Source organism: Capra hircus, chromosome 26, assembly GCF_001704415.2.
Source record: "Capra hircus breed San Clemente chromosome 26, ASM170441v1, whole genome shotgun sequence".
Taxonomy (NCBI): Eukaryota; Metazoa; Chordata; class Mammalia; order Artiodactyla; family Bovidae; genus Capra; species Capra hircus.
Window position 1 is genome coordinate 9,956,830 of NC_030833.1, and position 24,297 is coordinate 9,981,126.

The window sequence follows — 24,297 nt, forward strand, 5'->3', positions numbered from 1 at the left end:
GACGTGTGTGGGTTTGATCCCTGGGTCAAACATGGCAACCCACCCCAGCATGCTTGCCTAGAGAATCCCATGGACAGAGGAACCTGGTGGGCTCTAGTCCACAGAGTCACAGAAGAGTCAGACATGACTGAAGCAACTTAGCACACACTTCCCTGGTGGCTCAGAGGTAAAGAATCCACCTGCCAATAGAGCAGATGCGAGTTTGATCCTTGGGTTGGGAAGATCCCCTGGAGAAGGAAATGGCAACCCATTCCAGTATTCTTGCCTGGGAAATCCCATGGACAGAGGAGCCTGGAGGGCTACAGTCCATGGTGTCACAAAAGAGTCAGACACAACTTAGTGACTAAAACAACAATAACATCCCCCTAGGGTGGACTTAGGACACCTTAACCCAGCGTCCATCTAACAGAATCTCTCCCAACTCAGCCCTCAGCCAACAGAACCCTGGTCATTTATTAACTCAACTGGGAAAGAGGGCGGGGACGCTGGGGACACGTGAACTGAATCCCTGATGGCTGAGGAGCGGATTTTCCCAAACACATGGTCACATTATCTTTTTCATGTCTCCCGAAAGCTTTTAGACAGATCGGAGCCCTGACAGCTAGCTAGGTCAGTAGCCGATTAGCGCCTACCACTCTTTAACTGATTTTCAATTTAGAGACTTCTCAAAAATAGGTTGGAACTGTTCTTTTCGGCTTAGGCTCAAGTCCCAGGTGGTAGTACATATTTCCATGCATCGAACAATACTACACACGAATGAAAACCAGGGCAGGCAAAGCGCAGGGCTCCTGGCACTGAAAAGCCTCCAACACAACGCGCCTCCATTGTAAGATGATGCTGTCTCGAGCTACAAGGAGGAAGACAAATGATCGGTGCACACCTGCTCTTTAGAATGGTTCGCCGCTAAAGAGCTGGAGCCTGGAAAACCACGAGGCTCAGCCTAGCATTACATCACCGCACTGAGCCAGGTCCTCATTGAAACCCCAGGCACAGGGACGAGTGAGGAAGCCCCACATGGCACCCCACGTCCCTACTACAACACACAGACCAATCCCTGGAGTCCTTTCATCTACACATCAGTGGCTCCCATGACCACTTTACCGCCTCCCCACCCCCAAACCCCCACAGAACACTCTTCGCTGAAACACATTCTTCTCTTTGGGAAAGGAGAGCAGGTAAGGAGGGGATGACCTGCAGCCGGATCTATTCAATAAGCCCCATCCTCCAGACAGGCCCAGGTAGGTAATGGAGATGACCATTTAAAAACGGAAATCCTAATAAACACCCATCCAGTATAAAGGCCCCACTGGCTCTAGGTTTACAGAAACTGGATGCACAGTCAAATGCTGCTTCCACCAATGGACCAATGACAAGACTGTTTGGCTGGCTTTACTAATAATAGCGAGCAGCCTTGTCCTCCGATGTTCACCAGTCAGTGTGTGGACGCTTGGGTTAATCCGACAGAACGTCTAGCAACGAAGCTCCACGCCATGCGTCTAGCTAGCTACTGTGAGTGGCTGCCCCTAAACTGGTCTGTCTCCATGGGCACGGCACTGCCACCCTCAAGGATTCTTCCCATGAGGCCCTTGTTAATGCCCGGCTGTTCCCTTTGCAGGAAATACCACTGTGCCGGGGGCGGGGGGGGGGGCGGGGTGAGGTGTTAAGATGCAGGGAGAAGCCCCCCAAGCACGCACTGGGCTGCTGAACAACCATCAAATTCCAGGAGGGTCATTTCTGCCCCCAGGAATCTTCAGGGGCTGCCAGATGCTCATTCCAGAGGGGGGCGCGAAACGCTAGAAGGGGAGCCACCAGGTAAAAACCACGCTAGCCTGCCCGAGAACATCAGGGCCAGCCCCAGCTCCAGGCTGCACGGGGCATCAGGGGAGAGGATACTAACAAAGCCCCAGCACCCTCTCCTCCTGGGAGGATTCGGGGGGCCCTCCGGGGCGACGGGCGGAGCACTTACATTGCCTCGGAAGCCTCCTGGTTCAGGTCGCTGGCTGGGACTGGCTGCAGAGACTGCGACCCTCCCATCCTCGCTGCGCCCTGGAGTGCAGGCTAGCCGCGAGCAGGGCCAGCGTCCTGGCACGGTACTTCCAGCGGGAGCCCGGGGTGGGCCGGCCGGCGGCCGGGGCTGCTGCACTGCAGATGGGAGCAGCTGCTGGCATCCGGGGCGGCGGCGGCGGCGGCGGGGAGCTGCGGCTTTGGGGCCCGAGCCGGAGCCCGGGGAGCGAGCGCCACGGAGGTGTGCGCGCGAGGGTGACCGGCGCGCGCCCCCAGTGTGTGCGCGAGGGTGGCCGGCGCGCGCGGCTCTGCCCGGGGCGCGCGAGTGTGAGCGTGAGCGCCGGCGGGGTCTGAAGGGATCTGCTCTTAAAGCCCCCGGCAGCTCGGCTCCCGCGTAGGACACGGTGATGTCATCATCCGCGAGCAGCCCCCGACGCCTGCATCTTCACAAAGCTCCAGCGCTGGCTCGGGAAACCGGGCCAGGGGGAGGGCGGGCGAAGACCCTCCCTCTCTACCCCCGAGTCGCCTCCCCCAGCCTTCCGCAGCCTCGCCCCGACCGCTGGCATTGTGTGGCTTGGAAATGCAAATACACTTCGGACCCGGGAGTCGGGGGCCCCAGGCGGGAGGGCCGCGGTGGTCCCGGCCAGGCGGACCATGGTAGGGGGCGGGGGAGGGTATCCTCTTCCCGGCCGGCTCACCCCTCCCGGAGGGAGGCAATGGACTCTCCCAGGGCTGGGCGGGCAGGTAAACAGGCTGCAGCGGAAAATGTGCTAGACGCTTGCAGTGTCCGGGTGGCTTCTGCCTCCTTCAGGCTGAGGCCTGTACCAGGGAGATGCGACGGCCTGGCTCCCGAGTCCCCCCCTGCTACCCCCCAGCCACCTCACCTGAGCCCAGGCCCGGCCTCCAAGGACACAGTTTGGGGTAGGGCGGATTGGGGCAAGCCTGCAGCACCTCCCATCTTTAGCCACCACAGGAGGCTCCACGGAGACGCCCCTTGCAAAGGCTCATTCCCAACCATCAGAGGTCAGGCCAGCTGAGAGGGCCCATCCGTGTCAGGCCTTTAAGACCACAAGAGTGTCCAGGGGGAAAGCAGCTCTCCATGACACACGATCTAACCATCTGTCTCCGTGATTCTGAGCCCAAACCGGGCCTGCAGGACTGTCTGTGACACCGTATTCAGTGCCCCTAGCCCCCAGCCCCATTCCTCTGCTGCGGTAGCCTGTTCCCCGGTAGCCAGGCCCCCTCGCCAGGCTCTGGCTGCTCCCAAACCCTCCAGATTTCCTTGGGCTCCTGGGCCTCCTCCTTGCAGGCTACTCAAGAAGGATTTCATCTCCTTTTGGTTCAGGAGGTTTGGGGGCCCACCTGGAAACTGACCGTCCATCCCCATTCTGAGCTCCAATCAGACTCACAATGGAATTAAAGTGGAACCTCTGAGGAAATGGAAACCCACTCCAGGATTCTTGCCTGGGAAATCCCAGAGACAGAGGAGCCTGGTGGGCTACAGTCCAAGGGGTCGCAAAGAGTCAGATAAGACTGAGCTACTGAGCACATCTGATGTGTAAGTTGAAAACTCATCTTCATTTTCCCAGCATTTCTTTAGAGTCAGCCTAAAATGCATGTAAATTATGGCCAAAACAAAAATAAAATGGAAACAAAACTGCTCAAAACATTCTGAAATGTCCTACACACACTGAGTGTTTCCTAAAACTGTGGCTGAGGATGTTTGGACAGCTACTTTTGAAGTTGTGACTCAAATGTCTGGATGGTTCCAGAGCTTCATGGTGGGCTGACTTTCCTCTGCTGATATTTAAAATTAGTGTCAAACAGAGACCCAGAAAGCCAAAATTGTTTCCTGGGCTGCAACAACATGAAATGTCCAGGCTACACTAAGAAGGTTGACTTTCTCAAATTTATATGAAAATAGCTAATGATCCTGTCAGTCTCACAGAGAAGGTGACTGTCGGGGGTGGCTAGGTGAGGCTTGCTCCTGAAAGCATGTCCCATGACCTGTCACTCACAGTCAGTGCCAGGAGTCACCTGGTGGCAGGGATTCTGAGCTTTGCTCATCCAGTCATTCTCAGCACCCCGAGGGTCTGTTTTTTCATCAGAAAACAGACCTCTTGGGCTTCATATGCAGCTAGAAGTCCAAAGAACCTTACCACGTGGAGCTGAAAACTTCATAAGTGTTAAGTTAGGGAAAGCTATGACAAACCTAGACAGCATATTAAAAAGCAGAGACATCACTTTGCCGACAAAGGTCGTTATGTCAAAGCTATGGTTTTTCCAGTAGTCATGTACGGTTGTGAGAGTTGGGCCATAAAGAACGTTGAGTGCTGAAGAATTGATGCTTATGAATTGTGGTGCTGGAGGAGACTCTTAAGAGTCCCTCAGACAGCAAGGAGATTAAGTCAGTCAATTCGAAAGGAAATCAACCCCGAGTGTTCACTGAAAGGAATGATGCTGAAGCTGAAGCTCCAATATTTTGGCCACCTGATGTGAAAAGACCCTGAGCCTGGGAAAGACTGAAGGCAGGAGGAGAAGCGGGCGATGGAGGATGAGATGCTTGGATAGTATCACTGACTGAATGGATATGAATTTGAGCAAACTCGGGGAGACAGTGGAGGTCAGAGGAGCCTGGTGTTCTGCAGCCCACGGGGTCCCAATGGGTCAAACACAACTTAGCAACTGAAGAACAACAAGCCTAGACTTCACCTTGTGAGGAAAGTGACCACTTCCCTGGGCATTGATGGTACGTATGGCCTGCAGCCAAACCCAACCCTAGGAAAACACACAGGGAAAAAAATGAGAAACAACAATTAGAACTCATCCGCTCATTTTTTCTCATGATACACAAAAGCACGAAACCTTCCAAGTGTCCTGATCCGTAACAGGTAGGGGTCTGCTGCAATAACTAGAGAGGGCTTTGAAATGAGACAGGAGGTCAAATCCTGACTTCTCCCTCGTTTGCTGTGTGACCTTGAACCAACTGCTTGATGGTACTGAACCACTGCTTCCTCAGCTGGCAAGAGAGAGAAAGCATCTGTTTTGCAGAGTACTGGGAAAACTGAATTATATATATGAAATCCCGGGACCAGGACTAACTGATGCTTGAGCAGTGTTAATTTTCTTTCCTTCTTTATTAGAAACATTTTCCCCTAAGCACAGCACCACATAGAAAATGAGGGGGCATTACAGCGAAGGGCTTTTATTTAGAATCTCAACAATCGTAAAGTTACGACCCAGTGACACTTCATTCATGTGTCACTGACACCATCGCAGTGATGTTAACAACATGGCCAAGAACCAGGGGAAAAACAAATACAATCTGGATGCCGTTGAGGTCAATGCAACTGAAATCCGTGCGTTACTAGTTTGTATAATAAACTGCTGGAAGAACTTTTCAGACTCTCATTTAAGACATTTGATGGTTTACTTTACACACAGTTTACAACAAGCCTGAGGACTTCCTTGGCGGTCCAGCGGTTAACACGCCGCACTTCCACTGCAGGGGCATGGGTCTGACCCCTGGTCAGGGAACGAGGATCCCTGCATGCCACAGAGTGCAGCCCAAAAATAATGATAAAACAAGCTTGGCTATCTAGTAATTCAGCCTACAGGAAAAAAAAAAAAGGAAAACATAAAAACCATGGAGAGCGCGAGTGATTAGAGAGGAAAAGAGCTGTGCTATGGACTGAATGTATCTACCCCCAAAATGTCATAAGCTGAAGCCCGGATATCCAATTTGATGGTATCTGGAGGGGGCTTTTGGGATGTAATTAGGGTTAGATTAAGTCACAGGGGTCTAGCATCTCCGACTCAATGGACATGAATCTGAGCAAATTCTGGGAAACAGTGAAGGACAAGGAAGCCTGGCGTGCTACAGTCCACGGGGTCGCAAAGAGTCAGACACGACTTAGAGACAGAACTACAGCGATAAAAGGAGAAAAAGACACATAATCTCTCTCTCTGCTGTTTCAAGGACACAGCAAGAAGGCAACCATCTGCACACCAGAAGCAGGGCTCTCTTTAACTCGACCATGCTTGCACCCTGATCCCGCCTCACAACTGTGAGAAATCAGTGTTTCTGTTGAAGTCACCAGGCCCAAGTTCTTTGTGTTACAGCAGCCCAAGCGGACCAACCAAGACAGGCTGTTTAAGATACAGTGCTAAGGGACCAAGAATAACTAACAAGAAGGGAAAAGATTAAAACAAGAAAGAAAGAAACAACTCTCCAAGTTAGAACAAGGAAATTCGAAACAATTTCAGGGCCATGTAACCCAGCTCAAATGCATCATAGATCCTGGGTTCTTGTTCCACAGGAACCACTGGCTACATCCCACTCTGGCCTGTTTACTGCCTCCAAATCCTCTCTTCCTCACCCACCCCCACCCCAAGTGATGGCCAAGGAAGCTAAATAATGGGTTTGGACAATAAGAAAGCACAGATTCCACCCCAAATTATTAAAATGCAAGCAGCTAGCCTTGCAATCACACATTCCCTAGTGTATTCAAATCTGCACTGAGCGCTCACTTGGGCCAGGCCCTTGGCTGGAGCTGAGGCTGCAGACAACCTGTCAGTGCGCTCTGCTTTGTCCCGCCCTTCCTTCCCAGGCACTGCTCTCAGGCGCCCGCTCCTCCCTTCCTTATTGCCTCTTCACGCCCAGCCCACACTCCAGACTCTACCCGGGCCACCCAGGGAGGGGCAGAGGCCGCCACAACAGGGCACCTCCTCTCTCCACCAAATCAGGGATGCCCAGACTTTCTAACCACGGCCCTTGTTGCTAAATCGTGTCTGACTCCTGCGACTCCATGGGCTGTAGCCCACCAGGCTCCTCTGTCTATGGGATTTCCCCGGGCAAGAAGAATACTGGAGAGGGGTTGCCATTTCCTTCTCCAGGGGATCTTCCCAAATCAGGGATGGAACCTGCGTCTCCTGCATTGGTAGGTGGATCCTTTACCACTGAGCCACCAGGGAGGCCCTCCCTCTGTCAGCTTTTGGACCAGAGCACGCATATTCGAGGATGCTAAAGGTAGGCTAAGCCCGCTTAGATGGGCTCCACTGCCAACCCTCCTACTGACGGCCCCCAGACATCCTAGAAACCTAGATAAATCAAAGAATGCACCCATCATTTCTAGAACAATTAGAGATTCCACACATACTAGTGCACTTAGCATCTGCCTGGCCTCTAGAAGATGAATCTGATCTCAAGTGACTTCCTGACACAAGTTCAGCAAACCTGCCCAATCCCGTAGCTGAGAAATAAGGTATATGATACAGACTCTGAAATCCCACTCAGGTCCAAGGGACTGAACCACACATAGTCAGAAAGGGCAAGTAATCTGAAGCACCTCTGACACCCCAAGGAAAACACACTTAAGCGGCTTTATCTTTGTATCCAGCCTCAGGGCAGTCTCCAGTTGCCATAGCAGCGATGCTCTCCAAACAGGACCAATGGACCCCTGTGCTGCTAATTAGCCTGTGCACACTTGCTAACAGAAAGTAGGTCAGATCACAGGAAAATCCATCTGGAGAGCACTGGGAATGTAAATACAGATGGAAAATGGGCCCGGGCAAGGTCCTGTTTCTTCAAGTCTCTCGCCTTCACCATCATGGGGGGAGAAGGGGGCGGCAGCTAGTTGGGGGACAGCAGAGAGGCTGCACAAAAGCACGCGGAGTTCTCTTCAGGAAGCCGACCTTTCCACAGGCTCCAGCATCGCCACCCGCTTGCAACTTGTTCCTTCATCTGAGACCCAGAAAGTCCAGCTGCACACCCCACAGCTCCACCCAGCTCGTCACGTACTGCCTTGCCTAAAACTGCAAGAGCTGCGGACTTTCCTGGTGGTCCAGTGGCTAGGACTCCATGCTCCCAGTGCAGGGGACCCAGGTTTGTTCCCCAGTCAGGGAATTAGATCCCACATGCCGCAACAAAAATCGAAGATCCCAACTGAGACCCGGGATAGCCAAATAAATAAAATTTAAAAGACAAAATACTTTTATTTTTTTCCCAGCTGTAAGAGCTGGGAGCCGTTTGATTTCAGACCCAAGTTCAGGCCCATGTTCAGCAACCGAGGTAAACAGGAGCCTGAGACAAACGAAGCTGACCAGCAAACAGGAGACCAGCCTGCAGGTCAAGAGTGGCACGTTGCTAGCACTTTATCCATCCAGGTTTTATGTGCTGGGGTCCATTTCCCTGGGCTTTTGAAGACACAGCTTTTATGTCGCAGAGCCATGCTCCAAAAGTTGTCCGCTGCCTTCAGGAGAAAGTCCCAATTCGATATCCTGGCCTTGATCCCAACATTGGGTCCATCCTGCACTGGAACAGGGCCCAGGTCCCCCCATTCCCCCTATGCATCAGGGCCCAGCTCCTGGTCAGCTTCTACAAGGGGTAAGTCTCCTCCAGCCCACAGGTGTCCCTGCCATGCACTACCTCCAGCAAATTTTAGCTCTGGTGCTTTCTTGCCTCATCGGAATCTCACTGTATCCTGTGCCTGTGTCTGGCGTCCCTGCTCTCCTGCCTGCCCTGGCAAAAGTCTTCATTCTTACAATGAACAGAGAAAAGGGAGGAGCTTGTCAGGCTTCCCAGGTGGTTCAGTGGTAAGGAATTCATCTGCCTACGCAAGAGATGCAGGAGACTCGGGTTCGACCCCTGGATCGGGAAAATCCCCCTAGAGTAGGAAATGGTAACCCACTCCAGTATTCTTACCTGGAAAATCCCACGAATGGAGGAGCCTGGCAGGCTACAGTCCATGGGGTTGCAAAGACTTGGACATGACTGAGCAACTGAGCTCACTGTCAGGTTCCCTCATTTTCAAATCTGACCATCTTTTACACTCCAACATTACATCCCATGTGGTCACCCAGGAGAGTCTGAGTGGTTAACTTGGGTTGAAGAGCCAGCTCAGGCAGAACCCCATCTTGTCCAGCGTTCTCTTGCTCATTCTTTGAAAAGGGCTGATCCATATTTTTTTCACCTCCTTTACCATATTTATACCTGAGATCTTTCAAAGATCCTTTCAAGCAAGGACCACTCCAGCAGCTACTCTTCATGGGGGAAAAATTCATTTCTGTTATGATGCAGCCATGAAATTAAAAGATGCTTGCTCCTAGGAAGGAAAACTATGACAGACCTTGACAGCATATTAAAAAACGCAGACATCACTTTGCTGACAAAGGTCTGCATAGTCAAAGCTATGGTTTTTCCAGTAGTCCTGTACATATGTGAGAGTTGGATCATAAAGATGGCTGAGCACCAAAGAACTCATGCTTTTCAAACTGTGGTGCTGGAGTAGACTCTTGAGAATCCCTTGGACAGCAAGGAGATTCAACCAGTCAAACTGAAAGGAAATCAATCCCTAAGATTCATTGGAAGGACTGAAGCTGAAGCCCCAATACTTTGGCCATCTGATGCAAAGAGTTGACTCATTGGAAAAGACTCTGATGCTGGGAAAGATTGAAGACAGGAGGAGAAGGGGGCAATAGAGGATGAGATGGTTGGATGGCATCACTGACTCAATGGACATGATCCCCGTTTGAGCAAATCCAGGAAGGCAACCCAGAATGTGCTACAAAAGGAATCAGTAAAGAGATCTCTCATCAGTAAAGAGACTCATCTTTTTTTTTTTTTGGCTGCACTGGGTGTTAGTTGTAGCATGCAGGATCCTCATAGCTAAATGCAGGCTCTTTAGCTGCAGCATATGGGGATCTAGTTCCCTGAGCAGGGATCGAACCCCAGACCCCTGCATTGGGAGGGTGGAATCTTAACCACTGGACCACCAGGGAAGTCCCAAGACTCACTTTTATTTTAAAATTAAGAATTCAGGATACATTTTACATCTTTGATTCCTACAAGAAGGAAGGAAAGCAGGCCAACATTAAAACCCAGGGCTACGCACATTAGGACAGCACAGTATTAAGAAGTCTCATCGCATATAAAAAAGAAATCAGTAACACAAACACCACATCCCCAAAGATTAAATAAAAGCCTTAAAAGTCCTTCTTTCTTTACCAAATAAATTCAGCTCTTTTGAGATGGAAATGGTAGAAGACACTCTTGAGATAACATTTTAGAAAATATATCCTACCATTTCAAGAAATGACTCAAGCTTGCAACTCAAGACAGCAAAAGAATCTTGAAAGAAAAGTTAGATAAAAGCCAGAGAGAGTGAGCTTATCCTGAAAGGACTTACCTGAGCCCTGGCTGGAGTCAGCTGCAGGCCTGGAGCAGCCAAAGCAAAAAGGAAATCAACACTGAATATTCACTGGAAGGACTGATGCTGAAGCTGAAGCCCCAATACTTTGGCCACCTGATGTGAACAACTGACTTGTTGGAAAGGACCCTGGTGCTGGGAAAGATTGAAGGCAGGAGGAGAAGGGGACGACAGAGAATGAGATGGTTGGATGGCATCACCAACTCAATGAACATGACTTTGAGCAAACTCTGGGAGATGATGATGGACAGGGAAGCCTGGTGTGCTGGTCCATGGGGTCGCAAAGAGTTAGATGTGACTGACCGAGTGAACAACAAAAAGCAAAAAAAGAAACAATCCTTTTCAGTTACACAATTCATAAAACCCAGCAGATTTTTTTTAAGGCCATTTCACAGATAAACAGCTTTTTGCATGATTGCTGTTCTCAATATGTTCACTCCTATGGGTTCTCCATCAGAAGATGGTGTATACAGGAGACAGTGCCGTCAACAATATCCTTCCACCAACACGACCTTCAGTTTCATGTGGCTACTTCAGCAAGCACACCAGCAGCTACCCAGCTCCTCCAGCAATTAATAAAATCAGAAGTTCTGGGAAAGATAGGGACTTCCCCGGTGGTCCAGTGGTTAAGAATTTGCCCTCTAGTGCAAGCGGGTGAGGGTTTGCTCCCTGGTTAGGGAGCTAGGATCCCACATGCCTCATGGCCAAAAAAACAAAATATGAAGCGGAAACAATATTGTAACAAATTCAATAAAACTTTACAAATGGTCCACATCAAAAAACGATACTGAAAAAATAAATGAACTTCCCTGAGGATATTTTTCTGGTTGTCCCATCCTACAGAGAGGGTCTCCCCATCTATGCTCCCGAAAAGACTCAAATGTTTCTATAGTTACATAAGGCAAAGGTTACAAAGAGGAAGCAAAGGTCAGCCTTGGAAGATGTTCATCAACAAAGCAACCACTTCTGGACTCAGCTGTCCCTCACATCCTCCTGGCTTCACAAGTCCTTGCCAGTGTTGACTGTGGGGAAATATACACCACCAACCGGAGAAGGCAATGGCACCCCACTCCAGTACTCTTCCCTGGAAAATCCCATGGACGGAGGAGCCTGGTGGGCTGCAGTCCATGGGATCGCTAAGAGTCAGACACGACTGAGCAACTTCACTTTCGCTCTTCATTTTCATGCATTGGAGAAGGAAATGGCAACCCACTCCAGTGTTCTCGCCTGGAGAATCCCAGGGACGGGGAAACCTAGTGGGTTGCCGTCTATGGGTCGCATAGAGTCGGCCATGACTAAAGCGACGCAGCAGCAGCAGCAGCAGCATACACCACCAACTGCAAAGACAACTGCAAACCTAGCAGAAGCTGCAGGACACCATGAAGTGGACGAATCTGATCCTGAGGACTTGCTCCAAAGCCACCCAGAGCCGTTGAGAAATGGCGATCTGTGAACAACTGAAGAGGAAAAACTCTCAAAGATGAGGAAGAAGGTAGCTTCCAAGAGAGGACGTCCAAGAAAGGAAAGAGCCCTTCAGAAAACTGCTGAAGCATGTATATTAAATGAAACATTTATGTTAAAACTGAAGCATTTATGTTAAAAGTGACTCTGTTCTTGAGATGCAGGAGTCAAGTGTGAAGAATATGCGAGTCTGAAAATCTGCCAGAAAAATATGGCCAAAATCCTTTGTTCATGCTAAGCATTAACATGTGGTTATCATTAAAGTCCACATTCTGTTAAATATAAATCATTTTCATAATTTGTTCACTTCTTTCTTCAACATCAAGTCCCAATCAAACATTTTCCACACAATCACCTTAAAAGTTCGATTCAGTAAGTGGTTTCATGTTAAGTGGCCTTTCTCAGGGAACAGTTTTCTTTAGATAATCTGGACTCTTTCCTGTAGCTAATTTTACCAACTAAGTTTAAGATCATAGGCAAAACCAAACAGGTAGACATTTGGCCAAACAAAACTCCAACCTCCGGAGGGCAAGCTTCTGCGTAGAAATAGTGGAGTTTCATTCAAGCCTGGGAACAGAGAACCAGCTGACTGTTTGGGGCCAAAAACATAACCAGTGAAATCCATCTTTCTTCCCAGAGAACTGTTTCCAAGAAGAACCAAATATTGCAAAAGCACTGTAAAAACATTTCAGTCCTTGTTAGAAAGGCTTAAATATTGTATTTGATTGGACTGTCGATGTGTTAATCCAGAGAATTCCTCTAGAGCTTAAGCTTACTGGTTTTAGAGGCTACTGTGTACCAGGAATAAGAGGCCTTTTAAAGAGAACATCCAGGGGTAAACAGAGAGGGAACCTCACCGCTGCCAAAATGGACAGCAAAGCTGCTTTCCAAAGCCGGACTGGAGAAACGGGTTGAGAAGTGCAGGTGCTGCCTGTCTGGACTGGGGGAGGTCTCTCCTCAGTGGCACCACCGTGGCCGTTCAGCGGGGAAACGCTTCCAAGATGGAAATGCAAACAAGCGCAGGCCAGAGTGCTGGACTCTATGGCCCTTGCTTCGCTGGGTCCCTGGGACGACCCCTGCCCTGGAGCAGCGGCCCCTTCAGGAAGGCGGCCAGGCTGTCAGCTAGTCTGGAATCACTGACTTCCTTCCCACCCTCGACGAGCGGTTTGACACAGAGCCTGACACGGGACTGCCCTACTTGTGAGTGGAGCAGTGGAAACCAAGCACTGAGGCCCAGAACTGCTGACTCAAGGCTCTGGGATAGAAGAGAAATCCAGAACGGCTAGGCCAGAAATAGCAGCCGTGAGCATCTTCTGAGAGATAATTAGCATAGCATCTGAGAGCAGAGGGTGGTGAATGAGTGTGAGTGTGTGTGCATGCTGGCATGTGTGTGCCCACCCATGTGCTACCAAACCCTAAAAATGCATCCTTCTGTTCATAACCACCCCACAGGCTCTGTCTGTGTAATTCCCAAGGCACTTGCCTATCTGTCACTGGATGTAATTAGCTTTTAACCGTGCCTGAGGAAAAGGGATTATTTTACCCCAATACTCAGATTTTTAAGAATTGAGCTCTCCACGGGAAGACAGTCTTTCCATGACAACAGACTGACCCAATTCTGCCTCATCCCATTGACCTTAAGAAAATGTGTAAGAGACATTTCTAGGTCTCCTGACAGCTTTCAGAGGCTGATGACTTATAAAAAGCTCAGTGCAGAGTTAAGTGCATGGTATAGTCACATTATTATTATTTTTGCATCCCTTTAAGCCATTAATCCAGAAAGACGAAGGGGTCCTACTTTATGTGAACATTTCCATGGGGCAGTGACTGTCCAGCCTGGGAACATGCCTCTGGTCCCCTAGCATCAGGGGTACCAAAGGTTCCTGGTTTCTGGAAGGTCAGCTTCGCTTTCCAGAGGGGCCTGCTCTGACCCTTACAAACTAGGGTGGCCGCCATCCCCAGCCCCCCCGCCAGCACCCAGCTTCTCCTTACAAAGCAGAGGTCTGGGCCAGGTTCACTCCCGGAGGGCTGAGGCCACGCCCCCTACGTGCCCCACGGAATGCCCACTGCCGGCACTCGGAGACCTTCAACAGCTGTGGATGGACAGATGGGTGGACAGATCTGTACTTAAGAGACACAGAGGAGAGAGGCAGAAACCAGAGTCCTTTCCCAGTGAGGCCAGAGCTGAAGGAAGATCAGTGGAGTGATCCCAAGGATACGTCTTCTCGCTGGTATCCCATGCAAGTGCCAGCCCCGCCACCAACCTCATCACCCTCCTCGATGGCAAGTCCTGATTTCTGTGTGTGTGATACTCGGAGAGACGGCCAGGCTGGGTGCCCAGGAACGAGGTCTGACTTAAACGCTCTTCCCCAGACACCTAAATCAAAAAGGTGAGTGGGGAGTGTTTTCACTCATCTGAATCCTTAAACTGACCCAAAGAAGTTACGTAACCCTCCTGCTCCTGTTTTCTCCTGTGTGCAATGGAAATGATAATGATCGTACCTTCCCACCAACAGGGACAGTGTAAGATTTAAATGAGATGATATATGAAAAGTCCTTAGTACAGTTGTGCCAGGTATATAGCAAGTGCCCATCCAGGTTACCTGCTGCTGCAGCTGTTTGGTGAAAAAGCAAGTCACTCTGTCCAGTGGAGGACTCCGTGTCCCTGCTTCACTGACTCTTAACAGCATCTCTGGGACACCAAGCCTAGAGCACCTCATTCAGGCGTCAGAAGCTGGCAGGCATCTGCAGGAGTCCCGGAGATGACCCAACCCAAACACCTCCCACCTCAGTTTTGCTCTAGGAGCTTGTGACCTTAGGCAAGGCCCTGACCTCACTGAGCCTCAGCTTTCCCATCTATACAATCAGGACAATAAAAATGGGGAGCCATGTTATGGAAACCTGAGAAAGGCCTCAGACTCTGTGGCTTCGTGGAGCCACTGGGGGATGATGGTGCTCAGTGAGATGGTTTTTAGACAGAGTTGGGGTCAGGGCTGCTGAGGTGGGTCACAAGGTGGGCGAGTCATCCCCAAGGAGCCAGAAGGAAACACCAGGGGCTCCGTCCTAGGTGGAACCATGTGGGCCCTGCACCCCTTCCACCCTGAGCCCAGCCCGGGTAGGATGGGAGGAAATGTTGGGAGAGGGCCTCGGAGACCAGGAGACTCGTCCAGGAGCTCCTGCCCCAGAATCACAGTCCAGCCGGGAATGGCCATTCCTGCGGGGTCCCCTTCAGAAGAATGTGCCTGTGTCTTTGGGGGCACCACTATATCCCCAGCCCCCAGCTTCAAGCCAGCCCACAGCAGAATGAACGAACACAAGCCTGAAAGACCAACTCCTATCCTCCCCAATCCCATGGCCACTGCCCTAGTTTGGGCCACCATCGCCTCCCTTTGGACCATGGTAATAACTCCAGTGGTCCAGAGACTTCCAGCCTCTCCTCGCCATCCACCCTCCCCTTGGCCTTCAGAGACAGTTCCCCAGACTAAATCCGGTCGTGACTGTCCCCTGCTTAAAAAGAGGAGACAATCCTTTCACTTATGGAACTTCCCAGTCTGGCTGCAGATCTGAAAATCACTGCCACATCCTCCTCCTGGTCCCTCTAGGCTTCTCCCAACCTGCTGCTGGAAACTGCTGAGCCTCCCACCAGGCCTCGCATGTGTGGCTCCCCCTCCCCGAGGTGCCTTCCAGCCTGGCTCTGCTGGGTCCTCTGTTCTTAACTCTGCTGGAGAGCCTACATGCTGACCACACTGTGTCTGTCTACAGAACAGCCTTCTCTGTCTGCCCCCATTCTCCCAGCATCTCTGGGCATCAGGGGAGTTGATGCTGATGAAACGATAGCTCAGTTGGTAAGGAATCCACCTGCAATGCAGGAGACCCCAGTTCGATTCCTGGGTTGGGAAGATCCCCTGGAGAAGGGATAGGCTACCCACTCCAGTATTGTTGGGCTTCCCTTGTGGCCACGACTGAGCAACTTTCACTTTTCACCAGTGGAGCACCAGGTGACATTTTTCACTGACCTCATTTACTCCTCACAGTTACCTCCAAGAGGTTCGTACTACCTAGACTGATTTCACAGACAGGTCAACAAAGGCTCAGAGTGGTTGGGTAACTTGTCCAAGGTCACACAGCTCACAGATGGGCCAGGAGCCCATCTCTCCGACTTTATGCACCTTCCCCTGTGCTGTGCCACACACAGGATACGGCATAGAATCCACCCAGTGTGGGGGCTGAGTGAGTGGATGGACACAAATGAGTGGAGGACTGGACAGGGGGATGTCCAGATGGACAGATGGACAGAAACAAAGCAGAAGACACACTACAGGACCACTGAGACTCAGCGCACTCAGCACGTCCTGCCGCTGAGAGCATCGCACCTGCGACTTCACCCCCAGAGTCAAAGTGTAACAGAAACAGACTCACCAACAAAGGCCCAGCAACTGGAGATGGGGGCCCTGAGCTGAGCATGTCCTGACAAGGAGCCCTTTCCCCACCCTGCCTCCCTGGGTCCTGTCTCCTTCCTGGCCCCTCCTTCAATTCGGGGGTCTACTTCTCCACCTGCTCCTAGCAACCCCGCTTATGCCTCCTGCTGGGTCTGAGGGTTCAAAGGCATATCCTTGGTTTGGAAGAAAAGCAGCCAACCTAACAAAATCTACAATTAGAAAGTGGCAGCCAACCTAACATAGGGTCCGGGGCACCACTGGGAATGGGGAGTGAGCTTGCAGGCTTCTCGCTGCCCTGATACCTCCCACCAAACCGGAGGTGGGCCAGGCAGGCCCTCACTGGTTCCGCAAACTTCCAAGGCCACCCCCTGCTCCTCACTGAGCCCCAAATCAGGTCGGACTCCCTTCCAGGCTTTGGAGAGGGTCCTGGGACTTCAGCCCAGAGCAGGGATGTCCCAGCTGTGCCCCAATAAGCAGGGTCAGGGGAGCACTGCTCGGTGGCCCGCTCTCTGTCACCCCCAAGAAGTGGGAAGAAGAATTTGAGGGCTGGAGCATGGGGCGACCCACTCCATGCAGGCTCCGCCCAGACTGGGGAGTCCACCTTCTGCTGCACTGCGTTTGGAGAGAGGGTACCAGCTTCCCTCCCTCCCTGGACTCGGGGCTGAAGTCAGTCAGGTGTAGCTCCCGGACACGCCCGCCACAAACAATGGGAAGCTGAGCAGCTCACAAACACCGGGGCCTGTTCTTGAGAATGACTGAAAGCCGGGGAGGCCCGGATCAGACGGCCTCTGCTGGTCCCGCCAGGATGGGGATGCTTGGCAACATAGCCACACCCAGGCTGCCCTGCAAGAAGCGGGTCTGATAGGCAGGAGAGTGGCTGAAATGGACCATGAGGCTGGATCAGACCCCAGTCTGCTTGGTGCAGCGGCTCATCATCAGCAAACCCAAGAGTGGTCCTGATCAGCTTCCCTGATGGCTCTGCGGTAAAGAATCCACCTGCAAATGCAGGAGACGGGGGTTTGATCTCTGGGTCCGGAAGATCCCCTGGAAGAGGACATGGCAACCCACTCCAGTATTCTTGGCTGGGAAATCCCATGGACAGAGGAGCCTGGCGGACTACAGTCCGTGGAATCACAAGAGTTGCACATGACTTAGCAACTAAACCACCACCTACAAAATGAACCACTGAGCTGTGAGTGGACAAATGAACTGGCTCTGTGTGCAAGGATGTGCAGTATTTCTCGAGGGGCCCACTCCCCAGAACTGGCAGGAGGAGAGGACCACCCTAGGTGGGGCCAGGGAGCCGAGCTTTCTGCTCCCTCTCCTTCTGGGCAAAGCTCTCAAATCCAGGAGAAGGATTGACAGAGCCAAGAGCTCTTGGGGGCTGGCGATGGCAAGCGGGGGCTGGGGACATCTCACCAGACACCCTGGTGAGCCCAGACCACCTGCCTCTCCCCAAACCCCTGGCTGCATTCAGGGTGGTGGTTTTCAGGGATGTTGTTCCCTGGCCTTCCTGCATCAATATGGAACGAGCTTCCTCCTTGCAAGAAGCTCAGTTGCCCGCCCCCGCCCCCCCGTCTCATTCCTTCCAGGCCGTGCAGGCAGCCGTTGGCCAGGTTTCCAAGTTACCGTTTCCTTAAGGACAACCGTCCCCGGCAGGCAGAGTGGGAGGTCAGCTCTGATGTGTACTCAGGCTCACATCTGCCTGGCCCATGCGCCAACACAGCAGGCTCTTTGTGACAAGCCCCCCGCGGTCCCAAGACCTGGGGTCAGCGGTGGCTGCCTTGGTAAGAGTGAGGGCTTTGGACCTGCATTCCTAGAAATGCTTTATCTTCAGACGCTGTGCCTGGCTTCAGCCTCTCAAAGCTCAATTAATTGCTCCATAACGCCTTCCAAACAGCTTTAGTAGGTCAGAGTGTCTGCTGAGCACAAAGGCCACAGACGGGTCGTGCTGCAGGAGCAAGGAGGGCCTGTCGGAGCTCTGCCACCTTGGTGGACAGTGTCCCTCCCAGGACGAGCTCTTTGCTTCGGGCAGGGTTGGGAAGCAGAGAAACTGAAGCTCTCTTTCCTCCTCCCCTCCCTTGGACTCTGTCAAAGTCACATCTGTTCTCCCCGAGGCTTGCGGCCTAATGATTAGCAATGGGCACAGGGGAGGGGTGGAGTGGGAAAACCCCAGAGGAAAGCCATTTGCACTGGAAATGTGGGTTGATGTCATCATTTCCACAACAGCCATCAGAAGCAGGAGGAGGCTGCAGGAAGTCACCCAGCGTGCTTGCAAGAACAGAACATCTGTCGATTCTGTAATGAGATGTGCCTTGGGCTTCCTTTGTTAAGATGCCGGGTCTCGATGCCCTCCTGGTCCCCTCCAAGCCCAAAAAGGGGAAGACAAAGCCACCGCAGTCGCCTGAGCATGGAGAAAACACAAAAACACACAGAGCGTGGGCCAGCTCCAGCGAGAGACGCCTGGCTGGAAACGGGCACTGGGGGTGGTTTAGTTGCTCAGTCGTGTCCAACTCTCTGTGATTCCATGGGCTGTAGCCCACCAGGCTCCTCTGTCCATGGAATTTTCCAGGCAAGAATACTGGAGTAGGTTGCCATTTCCTCCTCCAGGGGATCTTCCCGACCCAGGAATCAAACCCAGATGTCCTGCATGGAAGGCAGATTCTCTACCGACTGAGCCACCAGGTAAACCTGGAAATCGTACTGATGAAGGATATATCTCTGAATCATGAGACCAGCAGGGACCTCGGACTCTAGCCTAGACCTGAATAACAACCTCCATCTCAGTGAAATGAAATTTTCATCTGTGCATTTTTGAAACTTGCTTTGAAAACTTCCAAGGACACGGCAAAGGCAAAAGGACAGGATTTATGTGGATCCCTGGATCCAGGCCACAGCCCCATTGTAAAAAGCAGCCAGGGAAAGGGTGGAGGGTGGAGCTGGCAACGCTGAAGGCAGAGCTAAGATGTACTTAGGGCGATGAGACCGCAGCTGCCCCGGTCCCATCCAATCCACTGGGCCAGGACAGAGAGCCCTAAACCCTGGGGGCCCTGATCCACCCTGAAACCACTCCTTCCCTGCCAAGCAGCTGGAGAGATCCTTCAAAAATGCAAATCTGCTCAAATCTCTGCCTGCCATGGGGCTTCTGGACCTCCTTAAAATAAAGCCCTAAGCGCCAAAGGTTCAGTGGTCAAAGTTGGAACAACAATCTGAGCAACCAAATAAAGTAGTATTGTACTGTATAACTCATAAAATAGACACCCTTGAGTCGAGAGTGATATAGATAAATGACTAAATACATTAATAAATGAGGGAGAAGAGACAAATCTTCCATATAAATTTCCAAAAATTTGTGGATAGATAATCCCCGTAAAAGAAGGGGTGCAACGCTCCAGTCTTGAGGTATGCCCACAGTGACTTCCTTCCAAAGAGGGCAATATGTTAAGGGGTAAAAAAGAGAAACCTGACAGTGTAGAAATCTGGTAAACACGACCCCAGCGGAGCGATCAAGGTCAACAAGAACAGAAATAAACCACGCTGAGAGTAAGCACCCTTGACATGATGTGATGAGAACGGCATTTAACCTCTGTGCTCTTCCTCCCCACACCCCATAAGTCTGATCAGAAGAAAAATGCCAGACAAATCTCAACCATGGGACATCCTACAAAACACGTGACCTGTCCTCCTCAAAACAAACATGGTCAAGGTCACTACAAACATGAACGTCTGAGAAACTGTCACAGCCAAGAGGAACCTAAGGAGACGTGAAGACTAAATGCCATGTCATGTCTTGGATGGGGTCCTGAGACAGAAAAAGGATATTAGGAGAAAACAATATGGAAATCAGAAGAAACTATGGACTTGAGTTAATAATCATGTGTCAGTATTGGTTCACGAATTGTATCAAATGTACCATGCCATTGTTAAGGTGTTAGTATCAGGGGAAATGGTGAGTGAGTGAGTGATAGTTATGGGTGTGTAAATGGGAACTCTCTACACTATCGTCTCAGTTTTCTGGTAAATCTAAAACTATTCTTAAAAGAAATCTAATAGGACTTCCCCGGTGGCCCAGTGGTTAAAGATCTGCCCACCGATGCAGGGAACACGGGTTCAATCTGCCTGTGGTCCAGGAAGACCCCACGTGCCATGGGGCAGCTAAGCCCGTGCACCACAACTAGAGAGAAGCCCCCATTCCCTGCAACTGGAGAAAACCCACACACAGCAAAAAAGATCCAGCACACTCAAAAATAAAGAAATATTAAATAAATAAAAGTTTTTAAAAGAAATACATTAAAAAAAATTCCACCAAGAAAAATGATAAAGCCCCCCAATCCTTCCCATGAGCCACGGTGTGCCAACCACCTGCCTCTGTGCCCTGGGCCACCCCCAGCCCCGCATCCTCCACAAGACCCTTCAGCTTTGCTCCCGTCTCTATCTTTGAGGTTTCTGCAGACGCGGTGCCTTGCCCTGCCCATACATAGTTAAGTCCGTTCAGCCTTCAGCTCTCAGCTTGGGAGTCACCTCCCCCGGGGAAACCTTCCCCGGTCACCCAGATGGAAAGCGGTTCCTCTACCGCCCAGCACTGCACCCCTCTTCTGACCCATTCAACACTGCTTGCTCAGCTGTCTTCCCCAGCGAGCTGTAAGAGCCACAGGGGCAGTGCCTGTCTACAGCCCAGAAAACCCCAAGTTCATACTACTGAACCCTCATATGCATGAATGAATGAGATTCAGAAGCAACCCAAGAAGACTGGCTCCAAGGAATAAATCCCAGGGATGAGGTGAACCAGACGCACCTCGTGTGCGAGGTTCAAAATGTGGAACCCAGGTGATGTCAGGGAGGGCTGAGCAGATGGGCTACGGTACCAGACTGTACTTACAGTGCAATCTGGATGACTGTACTTACGGTGCTGTCTGGATGACTGTACTTTCGGTACAGTCTAGATGACACAGTTGTTTTGGGTGCAGTTTGTGTGTGTAATTTCATCAAAAACTTACTCCAGCCCTTGGATAAGCTTGGTTCTTTTTCCTTATTTTATGTTTCAAATTTTACTTTTTTAAAAGATGTAACCTAAAGGTAGAGGCTACCCTAAGTGGCAGTTACGGGCTGTCATAACTTTTTTTAAATTGAGATATAACTTATTGACAGTGATATTCATCCTTTTCAGATGTAGAGTTCCAAGAACTTTGACATGTAACCTCCACATCCATCAAGACATGGAACATTTCTATCACCCGCTAAAGATCTCCCATGGCCTTCTGTAGTCAATTCCCAGCCCTGGCAACCACCGACATGGTATCCATTTGTTACAGCCTTGCCTTTTCCAGAATATCAAATAAATGGACTCACACATCGTGTAGCCTTCTGAGCCTGACCTTTCCCACTTAGCATAATATACTTAAGATTCATCTATTTTGTTGCATGAATCAGTGGTTTGTTTCTTTTCATGCCGAGCAGTAGTCTATAGGCTAAATAGACCAGAATTTGTTTATTTATTTGCCAGCTGGTAGACAGTTGGGCTGTTTCAGTTTGGGGGTGATTATGAATAAAGCTGCTGTAAACATACAAGTTTTTAGGTAGATACATATTTTCATTTTTCACGGATAAATATCTGAAAGTGGCTTTCCTAGATCGGACAGTAGATGTATGCTTCCTTTTTAAGAAACTAAAGGACAGACTATTTAAGAACCTTACTTCTTTCTTAAACACATTTTTATCAAGCACCTACTATGTCCTAAGGCAAACCAAGAGGGTCTCCCCAAACACCCACGAATGAAGGCTCACGCAATCTCACCACCAGAAGCCAGGCTTCCCAGACCTTTCTCACTCAGCCTGAGGCCAGCACCAGTAGAGAAGGCAGTGTCCTAGAACCAGGAGGGGTAGGATGAGGTTCCTGCTCTGCCACCAAGGAGTTGAGGGATTGCAGATAAGTTATCCCACCCATTCTTCTGGGTCTCCAGACCAGCAGAGCAGCAGGTCGATCTCAGGAGATGATGGGAGGGAAAGAGCTTCTCCTCCAAGATGCACGATCCAGATAAGAGGGCCTCGGACTAGCTCCATCCCCACCCACCGCCTCCCCAGTAGTAGACTTGCTGAGGTCACAGGCTGCCCATTCACAACACATCAAGGTGTGTTTAGCTCTACACAAGAAAAGGCTGTCCAAGAACGTTCTTCAGAGGACTTGGTAGCTAAGCAGAAAAGTCTCTAATCAGCATCAATTGTTTTGCATGAACCAGGATTTCTGACTACTTGCTGTGAGAGTTAATTTTAAGCGTTGACTTAGCCATCGTACTCATTTAGTCAAACACCACTGTAGATGTCACTGTGAAGATATCTTTTTAGATGAGTCGTTATTGTTCAGTCACCCAGTCCTGTTCGACTCTGTGTGACCCCATGGACTGCAGCACACCAGGCCTCCCTGTCCCTCACCATCTCCCGAAGTTTGCCCAAGTTCATGTCCACTGCATCAGTGATGCCATCCAGCCATCTCATCCTCTGACACCCTCTTCTTCTTCTGCCCTCAGTCTTTCCGAGCATTAGGGACTTTTCCAATGAAAGTAGCATTTAACCCAGTAGACTTTGAATAAGAAGATTACCCTTTATAATGGGGGTGGACCTCACCCAATCAGTTGAAGGCTTTAAGACAGGAAGAATGAGATCCACCAAAGAAGAGGGAAGTCTGCCAGGACATTTAACTTTAAACTCCAGTTATAAGATCAGTTCTTCCCCAGGTCTCCAGCCTGCTGGTCTGCCTTGCAAATTTTGGATTTGCCAGTCTCCACATTTGCATGAACCAATTCCTCTAAATAAATTTCTCTCTAAAGAGGTAGTGCATGCTAAGCCGCTCAGTCGTGTTTGACTTTTTGTGACCCCATGCACTGCAGCCTGCCAGGCGCCTCTGTCCATGGGATTCTCCAGGCAAAAAAATACTGGAGTGGGTTGCCATTTCCTACTCCAGGCTAAAGAGGCAGACCTCAGAGGTAGTACAGGTTTAGTTTCAGACCACCATAATAGAGAAAGTATCACAATAAAGTGAGCAACAAGAATTTTTTGGTTTCCCAATGCAAAAAAAAAGTTTATACTCTACTGTAGACTAGTAAGGGGGCTGTACTATGTGTAAAAAAACAATGTACATACCTTAATTTAAAAAAATACTGTTAAAACATGCTAATCAGTGAAGAATGCTAATTACTGAGCCTTCCATGAGTCAAAATCTTTTTGCAATAGTAACATCAAAACTCACTGATCACAGGAACTTCGCTGGTGGTCCACTGGCTAAGGGCCTGGGTTCCATTCCTGGTCGGGGAACTACACCCCACATGCTGCAACTAAAACTCTGCGTATCACAACTAAAGATCCCACGTGCTACAACTCAGAGCCAGTGCAGGGAAATAAATAAATAAAATAGGTAGATATGCAAAAGATCACTAGTCACAGATGATCGTAACATATATAGTAGTGAGGAAGTTTGATGTGGCACGGAAACATGAAGTGAAAAAAATGCCGTTGGAAAAATGTCACCAACAGACTTCCCAACTCAGGGTTGCCACAAGCCTTCACTCCGTGCAAAACTCAGTATCTGCAAAGCACAATAAAATAAGTTATGCCTGTATATGTGAATGTATATCCTATTGGTACTGCTTCTCTGGAATACGCCGACTAATACTATCACATGAACGCTCACACAGGGTGTCCCCACTGTTACATGGAGAGCTTGCTCGCAAGGGTAAACTTCAGATCAACCATAGGCCAAAAGATTATACTTGGCGTCACAGGTCCAAACTCTCAACGCCTTCTTGGCACCCTCCTAAATGCAGCTCCCTCAGGGTTTATGGGGCAGAGACGGCCAGGCCCCTCCTCTCTGGGGGCAGCAGCTAGGAGGGAGGGTTCTGTACAATACCTGCTTAAGTCCTTGGCCAGACGTTGGCAGGAGGGAACGGAAGCTTCGACTCCATCACCAGCTGGGGCGGAAGGCAAAGATGTGTATTCTGAGGCTGGGGCAGTGAGATCCACACGGGCGGCAGCTGGGATGGTGCTGGGGACACAAAGGGAGAATTATTCCCAGTGGAACTCGGCTCATTAACGGCACATTCATCAGCCCCCTCTCATCCCTCCCAACCCACCCACACACATGGCTTGGGGTATTTAAAGACCCAGCACACTGCTGGCCAGGGCACCCCACAGAG

At 50.4% G+C, this 24,297-nt stretch overlaps 1 protein-coding gene across 8 annotated transcripts in view; it reads right to left on the reverse strand.

Annotated features, from left to right (window-relative positions):
• The window catches only part of TACC2 (transforming acidic coiled-coil containing protein 2), a 206,861-nt gene that overhangs the window by 76,375 nt on the left and 106,189 nt on the right, over positions 1 to 24,297 (reverse strand). For 6 of the 8 annotated variants that reach the window (XM_013975232.2, XM_018041283.1, XM_013975233.2 and 3 more), the window contains one exon: positions 24,012 to 24,146. In XM_013975232.2, the coding sequence (XP_013830686.2) occupies positions 24,012 to 24,146 (135 nt within the window). Of the gene's footprint in view, positions 1 to 1,966; positions 2,531 to 24,011; positions 24,147 to 24,297 lie in introns of those variants that run through there. The other 2 variants (XM_018041287.1, XM_018041286.1) reach the window with 1 other exon arrangement.